Source organism: Citrus clementina, unplaced genomic scaffold (genome assembly GCF_000493195.1).
Source record: "Citrus clementina cultivar Clemenules unplaced genomic scaffold, Citrus_clementina_v1.0 scaffold_2, whole genome shotgun sequence".
NCBI lineage: Eukaryota > Viridiplantae > Streptophyta > Magnoliopsida > Sapindales > Rutaceae > Citrus > Citrus x clementina.
In genome coordinates this window covers 32220440-32231510 of record NW_006262688.1, presented here as the reverse complement: position 1 = coordinate 32231510, position 11071 = coordinate 32220440, and the positions used below count along the sequence as shown (strand labels likewise).

Sequence of the window (11071 nt, the reverse complement as noted above, 5' to 3'; positions counted from 1 at the left end):
TTATTATACCAGATATTAAATTTCTGTTGAAATTAAATTCCTATTAGTTTATGCCAACCAAACAAAAGAAATTATTCAAGATTTTAAATTCACTTCCTTTCCCACCTCCTCTCCTGTCAACCAAACATGCCCTTAGAACTTGGATAAATATATTATTTACTTAATACTAAACGAAACAGCTTTACCTATTTCTTTTAATTTTTTTTTACCATAGAGGTAAGTTTGTAGTTAACTCTTTTTTTTTTTTTTTTTTTTTTTACCAACCTGGGTTAGGCCACCTTTAGCTTTGCCTCTGCTTGTTAAAAACTAATTGGGCTAATAATGTTTGCAATTCATCATTATAATACTTGACATAATGCACGTAGGGAAATTGATTTTAGCATAAATTTATTAGTTGGTTAGAAATATAAAATAATATAATAAAATCTTTCTATAGTAATATTTTATATCGGAATAACTTTTATATTGTCATAAAAAAATTATGATCCCAATTTAGGTATTGAAATAAGTTTTAGGTTTTCTAAATCATATTTTTAGAAACTTGCTTTCACATAATAATAGTTATTTGTATATTGCAAAACACACACACATATATCAAAGGTTTAAGACATCATAAAGTATTTTTCTAAAGTTGATAGGGATAATGTTTTATTATTTAAAGTTGTTATCAAATCATTAAATAATATTTATAGTAGTTACATTAAAAGAAAAACATTGAAGAGAATGCAAATACTTAGACGTTTTAGATGACTTTACATATTTTCAAAAAAAATTTATAATCACAACTCTATCAAGTTATAACCTTCTCATAATAAATAAAAAATAAGAAAATAATTTGGTCCAAATATTGTGATTATAAAGAGATTTTATTGTAAAAACAAATCGTGTAAGCTAAAAGATATTTAATTCAACTATTTTAAATATACAATGTTAGTTTTGTATAACAAAATTTATATAAAAATTCGTAGTTTTATTATTTTTAATTCCGTGAGTCTTGAAAAAACAAATAAACTTACTTCCCTTAATTAAATTAATTTCCTTAAGTCAAACAAAGCCATGGAACTATGGAGGGACTGATCGTAAGCAATCATGTCATATGTGGTCGTTATTCCAAGATTAACTATTGTGGGGATTTTATTGGCTCTGATGACGCATGTTCTTGTTAGGGTAAAGAGTGTGTCAACACAGAGATGGGTTATGTATAATTGTCTCGTTGTTAATTTCCTTTTGGGCAGAGAATAAGGCCATTTACCTGGATAATTGGAAGACTGGATATGGAGTTCATGGTTTCTGGCCTTCCAGCTGGAATTCAGATAAAGAATTGAATGTAGTCAGGATATATATATATTTTTTTCACATTTTGAGCATATGATTTTCCATTATAACTTCTGCTTCGGCTGTCTTGTTTAACTTCTACACCTATAGATTTTTAATACCTGACCATGATAATCTTTCAAAATTCTGGTAATTCCGTTTCCACACTTTTATGCTTAGCTTATACTTGTGATCTTCTACTATTGCTATCCCAAGTTCGGCCATTGAGCTAGAAGTAGAAGACATTGCTAAATCTTGAGGAGGTTAAGGAACTTGGCTGAGATTATCTATGACTGGATTGCGACTAAAGTCTTAGAGATTTCTGTTGTTTCCATATCATGCATTTTTTTTTGGTGTGGTTCGGGGGGGGGGGGGTTTCAGTATTGGCAGGGGTTCGTAATATTTTTCTGGACCGACAATGTGTCCCTCAGCCTTGATTGTTTTGGATGAAATTTTTTCCTATGAACACACATGTTTGCTTGTTCTAGGTTACTCAATCTACTTTTGAAATTACGTTGTCCTTGATACCTACATGGTGTCTTAGATGCAATGGTTTTGACATACAGATATTTGTGAACTCTAACCAAACATTAGATGATGGTGATGAATACAATATTTCTGGTCATGAGAAATTTTACTTCAATCCCTTTCTGTCTGGGAAATTGGATTGATCAGGTCACCTGCTTGTATTTACTATAAGGTCCGTATTTGAAAGATTAATACTAATATTTGTAGTTGAGTCTTTCTTGTTGGGACTTTTGCAGTTTTCTTGTGTGTGAGAGTGTGGCATCACAGATTTTTCCATCCCAGATTTTGATGGCTTGAATCTTTAGTTAATCAGGTTACTGTGACTCGTGTGTTCTAAATCAAATACAACTTGGTGTGGCTACTTTATTTTTATATATGTATACTATATCCACTCACTAGCCACAATCTCATTTTTTTCCTATTTATCTTTTTTCTCCCAAAATTCTACAGGATTTCGTGTAGATCAATTTTAGTTAATTGAGATTGAGCCACGAGATACATTGCTAAATGATTTGCATTTTGTGTATGTTTATGTTGCCTATGTTTTTTATGTATATATTTGTAATATAAGTATGTATAGTGAGATAAGAACTATACAAACTTTGAATACATATTTTCGTATGAGGTACAGAGGTTGTTATGTGTTTATAGTAAAAATTATTTTTATATATTCTTGTATTAAGTTTGTAACGTGAATTTTAGTTATTAAACCGCATGATCCGCCTCAGATTGATATATAGGCTGGGGCCGGTCGTGTCAATAAATCATTAAAAAAAAAGGCTCACGTGTTCTAATAAAGGAATGAGAAGTGAATATTCGTGGGGTTTCACAGATTTTCACCGCGTGGGGTTCCGCAGAGGCAAATCGGATATTCTTGACGCGGTTTCTATTAACATCAAGAATGAACGTGCCACACGTGGTACTTTCCCTCGAGGCTGTTTCTCAGATTTGAACAAGGTGCATATGCTAATTTTTGTGAAAGAAAATTAGCATTTGCTGCAATAGTCAATAACCATCTGAACGTCCTGGTCTTGGAAGATTATGAGAAGCACAAATTTAGTAAGAGATGGTTGTGATTGTCAAGTAATATTTAATTGGGAAAATGGTTACTGCATTTATTATCGTATTAAAACCGAAACAGCAGCATATATTTACAAAAGTTATTAAAAGTGACATTTATTCGATTAAACCTAGCTACTTATTAGATTAAATTGATGTTTTTCTGTTCAATTTTACAGGGATGTTTCAAAATTTCAAATCATACAAGATTTGCAAAATTTCAAAATTTCTGCTTTTTCTTTATAATAAAAGTCTAGTCGCTCACAGTGCTCACTCAATAAACACGTTTGAATTTGCGTGGACTTTCAACTTAGAGAATATGACTACAACCTCCAATGTGAAAATGCCTGGAAATTTACAGGGAATTAATTAATTTAATCAATAGTCTACACTGGTTTGCTAGACATCGATCGATATATAATGTTGGCTAAGGCTTTGCTTTTCCAGTAAATCTGCTTTATATATTGAATAACTAATAAATATGCCGATCATAATTCGGTTGCTTCACCTTGTTTCCTTTCTTTGCTTAGCTATGCTTATGTTACGGAGCTCATGGGACGCTGAAGCTGAAGTCGCCAACCCCGCGGACTATCAGTACAAATTCTGCCCACGCGGCACTAATAATACTGCTTCCATCATCTACGTATACAATCTCAGTAAACTCTTCAACCGGAAGCTTCACGAAGAAGGTGGCAACTCACTCTACCGCAATGCAAGCGTGGGAGATATGTTGGGAAAATATGCTCTTTAAAAGCATATGTGTTTATTTAATTGTAATAAATAATTTTTCTGATTAATAAAATAAATGAGGTATTTTATTCAAATATCTTAATTGCATTAATATTTGTATTAAAGTCCATTTAATCATATTATATGTATTTATGTGATCACCATGTGGATTCACAGAAGACATAAATACAAGTTATCTTATGATTAAATAAATTTAGTTCGCAGTTGATAAATAAAGTTGGGCACTTTATTTAGGTATAGACTGTAATAAATTCATTGAATGATTTGTCTTAATCATGTATGAATTTATTAATGTAGTACGACTACATTGAACATGATCACATATGAGATTTAATTAACTTTGTAATAACTGTCGGACTTATTAAATCTCATAGGCGTTGATTTTACTGTAATCTTAATCTTGAGTTAATTATGATTTCATGATTGTAATTGTTATTCCATTTGAGTTACCAATGGGCACGACACATTCTTGTGGTCAAGATTACCCGGTATCTTGGTGGGAGCAATTATGAGTATTGGAATTAAGGATTAACAATATAGAATTTGTACAACACATCTCTTGATGGGTTTTCGGCACTTGATCATAGAATTCTCTGGCCAGAGTGTGTCAACATATTTAGTATGTTGAAAATGATCATTAGAGAAAACCAGTAAGGATCAAGGAATAAGATGTTATTAAATTGATTGGACAGTTGAGATATCAATTTAATTAACGATGTGGTACAAAGGATTGTGCAGTAAAGAAATCAATGTGGCTTGGGACGAATTATTATTCGAGCATACAATTATGGAAGTCAGTTCCAATCTTTTAGTGGAGTAGATTTGGAATTAAATAATTGGGCTAGTTTAATTACAGGCCTAATTATTGTAGCCACTATTGTATGTTCCCAAATGATCCCCGGGTTAGCTCATTTAATTGACTGCACCACTACTGGACTAATAAGTAAGATAACTAGCGATTTTGGTCAAAAGCCTAAATATATCATTTAGTGGGAGGTTCCATTTAATTAGCTTTTGTATAAGGGGCCTTATGTTATTTTACAAGGTGGGTCCCCTATTGAAAAAGTAAATAAACGTAAGTTTTATTTAGGGCATTATTTGGAGCCTAGGGTTTTCACTAAAGGGAGATATATAAGGCTTATTTTTCCCTAAAGAAAGAGAGGGAAGCCACTTTATACAGATCAGAGAATAAGATTTTTCTCTCTATTGTTGAGAGAAAAATTTTCTCGTGCTAGTTGCTTTGGTAGTGATAAAGGCGCCCACACGTCAAGTGCAGATCGAACCTGAGTCATAACCTGGAAGATCATTGGAGACAGTTCGTGATCTAACAAGCGTGGTGGTGACGGATCGTGATCTAACAGGAGTGGTGGTGGTGGATCGTGATCTAGGAGCCTAAATCACTTTAGCGGAAAAAGCCAACTCAGATTTTCAAGGTACGATTTCTGAATTACGTATTCCTATATATTATTTGAGAGCGGTCCTTAAAAGGTTTTATAAAAATTTTAAAAACCTGATTTTTCCCCAACAAGATAATCCTGACAAAGTTTACGGTCTTTTTCTTTGTCGATTTGACGTTTCTCACCAGGTCTGCCAAAATTGCATATTTGATGCAATCGATATCCTAGTGGAATCCTGTAACGGCACCAAGGAAGCAACCATTTGGTATGACATTTGTATGGTCCGATATTCTAACAATTTTTTCGCCACTACTCTGGAGACATCTCCATTCTTGTGCGTGCAAAACGAAAGCTACACCAAAGAACCTGATAAGTTTACTCAGATTTTGAATCAGACGTTCAATGATGTAATTCGAAATGCAACCTCAAGTGATTCCAAGAACGCAGCCCAAACGGTTAATATCTCTAGCTTTGATACACTTCAAACTACTGCGCATTGCATACCAGATTTGTCAAAATCGGACTGCACTGTTTGCCTGAACTCGGCTGTCGCTCAAATTCCAACCTGCAGCAAGGGAAAGCTTGGGGCTAGAATTTTCTGCCCTAGTTGTTCTATAAGGTACGAGCTGTACCGTTTCCTCGTCGACACCCCAACAGTTACCGCCACTGCACCTAACAAAACTCGTAAAAGATGGATTACGATTGCGGAAGCTGCATCAGCAATCATAGTATTTTTGCTGTCTACTTCTTTTCTTTGGTGTATAATCAGGAGAAGAAATAAAAGAGTCCGAGGTAACGGCTCCTGCAGTTTCAACTCCACCCGCCTCCCTTTCTTTTTCAATTAGAAAGTAAAGTTAATTCATTTGTCTTGCAGAAGAGAAAGCAAAGAGTCATCAAAAGTTTCAATTGCTTAATCTAGGGGCAGGAGATGGCAGAATTAGCAACGACTACTCATTTGATGTTCTTCTACATGGAGAGAAGCAGGAGGAATCTCAAGCGTTTCCTCTGTTTCCATTGGATCTCATCGACATAGTCAAGGCTACTCAGGATTTCTCTCAAGAAAATAAGCTTGGAGAAGGTGGATTCGGCCCCGTCTACAAGGTAACTATGAAGTGATGCCAATGCAGCTATAAATCGCAACATTAATCCATGCATATGAAAAGAAAATTTAATTGCAGGGTGTATTAGGGGATGGCAAGGAAATTGCAGTGAAGAGGCTCTCAAGAACATCTGGCCAGGGCTTACAAGAGTTCAAGAATGAAGTGACAGTTATTGCCAAATTGCAACACAGAAATCTCGTGAGGCTCTTGGGATGCTGCTTGGAGGAAAACGAATCGCTGCTCATCTATGAGTATATGCCTAATAAAAGCCTAGATGTTTTCCTCTTTGGTTTGTCACTGACCCTTTCTAATATTAGCTAATGTACACATGAGAAGTTGCATTTCATTTATTGCTTGGTGATTGCTGATTTTTAAGTTGTATAAGTAGAAGCATAATGTGGGATATTTCAGCTTTATTCTGGTTTGTACTAGGCCTTCCAAGTCGGAAGTGGTGCTGTTTGCTCTGCTTGTGGAACGTAATTAACTACTAGCATAACAACAACTGTACCGCGTCTTTCTTTTTCCTCCGTTTGTTTTACTTTTCTCGTTAAGCCACAAGGCATTCTTCTAATCATGCTAAATGTTTAATTTTTCCAACTAATTGTTAGATTCAATGAGAAATTTACAATTGGACTGGAAAAGACGCATAAGCATCATTAAGGGAATTGCACGAGGTCTTTTATATTTACATGAGGATTCTCGACTCAAAATTATTCATCGGGATCTGAAAACTAGTAATATTTTACTCGACCATGAGATGAACCCAAAGATATCTGATTTTGGAATGGCGAGAATATTTGGTGGAAACCAAAGTGAAGCTAATACCAATAGAGTCGTTGGAACATAGTAAGTACACTCCATTCCTTTCTGTGTGTGATTTCTTTGTTTTCAAGGCTTTAACATAGCCAACCCATATTGTATTGTGTATGGTTTTAGCTAATTATGACTTTAAACTAGGGTCGTAATATATGCCACTAGTTTTTCTCTAAGGCATTTATTATGACATCATTATTATTTTATTTTCAAAACAGTGGATACATGGCCCCGGAGTACGCTATGGAAGGGATATTTTCAGTGAAATCAGATGTTTTCAGTTTTGGAGTTGTCCTGCTGGAGATTATCAGTGGGAAAAAGAGCAGTGGATTTTATCACTCAGAACATGGGCCAAGTCTCCTTGCTTATGTATGTAATTTTCTCTTTCTTTCTTTTTTTCTGGAAAAATAAATAACTGCCAACGGTTGATACTCTCTTACTCTCATATCATATGATTGATACCCTCTCATCCTCATATCATCTTTGTTTACATCAATTTCAGATATGGAAACTATGGTGTGAAGGACATGCAGCAGAGTCGATGGATTCAGTAGTAAAACAGTCATGCGATCAGGCTGAATTATTGAAATATATTCATATTGGATTGTTGTGCGTTCAGGAAGATCCGATAGACAGACCTACTATGTCTTCTGTGGCTGTTATGTTAGCAAGTGACATCCTGACACTTCCGAAACCAACCCAACCGGCATTTTCTCTCAGCCGGGTCGTTTCTGGTCAATTCGTATCACATTCTGAAGACCATTGTTCTGTTAATGCAATTACTCTTTCAACTATGTCACCTCGCTGATAAAATAGATATAATACAAGTCAAACTGTTAGGAATTTAAAAAATGAATGAAGAAACAGCTCTCTCTCCTTTTGTATTTCTCTGCATCCTCCGTGTTTCTTCTCCACATGCCTTTTTTTATTCGCTTACTAATGTTTAAATATAATGAAAGAGAAACTTTAGAAATTTGGATGAATATATTATTTACTTAATCCTAAACGAATTAGGTTTAGCTTTTTTTTTTTATACTATAGAGGTAAGTTTGTAGTTAACTTTTTTTTTTTTCACCAACCTGCGTTAGGCCACCTTTAGCTTTGCCTCTGCTTGTTAAAAAATAATTGGGCTAATAATGTTATGCAATTCATCATTACAATACTTGACATAATGTACATGGAGAAATTGACATAGCATAATTTTATTAGTTGGATAAAAATATAAAATAATATAATAAAATCTTTCTATAGTAATATTTTATATCGGAATAACCTCTATATTGTCATTAAAAAATTATGATCCCAATTTAGGTTTTGAAATAAGTTATAGTTTTTCAAAATCATATTTTTAGAAACTTGCTTTCACATAAGAATTGTTATTCATACATTGCAAAACACACACTCATATATTATGTTATATAAAAGGTTCAAGACATCATCAAGTATTTTTCTAAAGTTGTTAGGGATAACAATTTATTCTTCAAAGTTGTTACCAAAAAATTGTATAATATTTATAGTAGTTATATTAAGATAAAAGCATTAGAGAGAATGCAAACATTTAGCTTTTCAGATAACTTTACATTTTTTCAATAATTTTTATAACCACAACTCTATCAAGTTATAACTTTCTCATAATAAATAATAAATAAAAATAATAATTTGGTCCAAATATTATGATTATGAAGAGATTTTATCGTAAAAATAAATTGTGTGGGCCAAAAAATATTTAATTCAATTATTTTAAACATACTGTGTTAGTTTTTTATAACAAAATTTTATATAAAAGTTTGCAGTTTTATTATTTGTAATTCCGTGAAGTCTTTGAGAAATCAAATAAACTTACTTCCCTTAATTAGACAATGCCGTGGAACTAAGGAGGGACTGATCGTCAGCAATCATGTCATATGTGGTCGTTATTTCAAGATTAAACATGTAGATGGTTAATGTATTTAAGCCTTTTTAAATAATGGATCTGCCTTACATCGTATTTCGCAGTCCCCGGATTTGTCTCCGCTTTCACTAAAAGAATTCCTCACCAGGAGACGTTTTCACATTTTAGGGAGAAAAGAAAAGCATGCAAAGGATCGGGAATTGGGGACTTTTATTACCACAGCAACATCATGTCTCCGTGGTCAAAAACACAAAAAGCGTATGCATAGCCCGCCATTTTTGTCGTGTCAATTTTTACTGCACGGTTTTGATCATTTTCTAGTCTTATCAAAAACAGTTTTGATGTTAGCTTTAACTGTTGTGGATTCACCAAGTCTTCATTTTCAAAAACACGTTAACCCGGCTTCTATTTTAATCTTAATCTCGACAGATAGCGTTCATATGTTTTTATTTTCACGTGGATTCGATAGTATTTTTCGTCTGTTGTCCCTTTTTCAGTATTTATTACAATTCTATTAATTGCCATTGCAATCTCCGTCAGGATCCATCCTAACAAGCACCCCAATAATGTGCATTCTATTTTTCAATATTACACGACGAATTGCCTAGATCAATGCCAATCTTGATCAGTACAACATCGACGACTGCTGTTCATGTTTGAAATTTTACGTTAAAATTCAACTGATATTACAATATCTATTGGGATCAGCAGTCGGCCTTGGTTCTACGATTGTGATGGATGCAATTGCAATCTATTTTTAGTATTTTTATAAAGGATTTATTTTTTAATATTACATTGCACTTCCACGCTCTACAGCTATTACAATATCAGTCAAGCCAATCTTGATCAGCACTGTATAACCAGTTGGATCAATTTTTAACATTATTTACAACGGCAATGAATGAGGTCCGGAAATTCGCTGAAGATTCTACTCCAATAAATAATAGTAAAACAAAACAAAAAAACTCCATATTTTATCAATGATAAAAATTGAATCTCTTCCCAGGTCCCACAAAACTATTCATATTTTATCAATGATATAATCTAGCCATTACTTTATTTTTGGCGTCAAATGGCTGTTCAGATTACGTCAACCTTGATATTCGAGTTGAATTTAGTACAATCATTGTATCAAGTGACTGACAGGTCATGAGTTAGTGCGTTTTTCTCTTTTTTGTTGCACCAGGGCCAAAAGACAATGTGCGGTGGTCGGAGCTGAAAGCAACTGTGTTGTACCATAGCGGATTCATAAATAATAGACTTAATTATAGTGTAAATGTGGTACCACACTACACTTATTTAACGGATGAAAACAACTGTGATGTGGTATCATAGTTACACTATAACTGAATTCATAAATAATATGACATTATAGGTCCAGTTATAATATTATAGTAGTACCATATTACAACTGGATCCAGCTATTTAATCTAATTATGGAGACTACTGTGGGCTGGATCTACTTGTGATATGATATCACTGTGGTATCATAATTTTACCCTGACATTATATATGAAAGTACCATGCATCATTATATAACAACCTTTATTATTATTATTTTTAAATTACAACATATGCCTCACTTTAGTCCCAAATCAAAAAGGAGACCCAGGATTATGACTTATGAAACCCCTTTTGTATATTTAAATTAATTAAGCACAGATTATGCTAATACCAGATAATTCATGATAATTAAATAATATTGTAGGCATTACTTTTCATTTAAAGATGTAATCATAAAGAGTGCTGATATACTCACTCAACGGACCCCGATTCAACCAAGTGGAAAGAAATTAAAAAAAAATTAAAAAATGATTTTTTTTCTTTTTTTCTTTTTTGGAACAAGTGGCGGACTAGTTCAGTTTACCCTTCGGTGTAATTACGATTTTCCAATCAGACAATATAGTGTCAAACCTACTTTGTTTGTTCCCTCATCCCGGAAGACTTGTTCCATATTTTAAATTTAATTTGAATACACATGGCCAGTTTGACAAAGAGCAGTACTACAAATCTCAAAAATTCATCTCAAAATTCCATCATTTCATTTAAAAATAATTAAAAATTTATCAATTATTCAACATGTGACAAGTCACATACCACTTCATTTGAAATAAAAATATTGAGATGTCGTGTATCATCACTTTTTAGCTCAAAATGTCCCCCTGACACTGAAAATACTGCCATTTGTTTGAAATGGCCGTCAGTGGCAATTATTATTT

At 33.4% G+C, this 11071-nt stretch overlaps 1 protein-coding gene across 1 annotated transcript; it reads left to right on the top strand.

Annotated features, from left to right (window-relative positions):
* Positions 1-2643: 2643 nt before the first annotated feature.
* On the top strand, positions 2644-7785 carry LOC18052475 (cysteine-rich receptor-like protein kinase 10). Its single transcript, XM_024190970.1, has 7 exons — positions 2644-2761; positions 5181-5840; positions 5923-6149; positions 6227-6437; positions 6757-6994; positions 7180-7330; positions 7464-7785. Exons 1-7 carry the CDS (start codon positions 2644-2646, stop codon positions 7767-7769), a joined length of 1911 nt encoding a protein of 636 aa, XP_024046738.1. The 3' UTR covers positions 7770-7785.
* Positions 7786-11071: the final 3286 nt, after the last annotated feature.

Bases quoted from the DNA above. Each gene is read 5' to 3' on its own strand.
- LOC18052475 (XM_024190970.1), top strand. From the start codon at position 2,644: ATGAGAAGTGAATATTCGTGGGGTTTCACAGATTTTCACCGCGTGGGG. The intron at 5,841-5,922 runs GTAACGGCTCCT...TTTGTCTTGCAG, and splicing joins AAGAAATAAAAGAGTCCGAG to AAGAGAAAGCAAAGAGTCAT. The intron at 7,331-7,463 runs GTATGTAATTTT...CATCAATTTCAG, and splicing joins GGCCAAGTCTCCTTGCTTAT to ATATGGAAACTATGGTGTGA.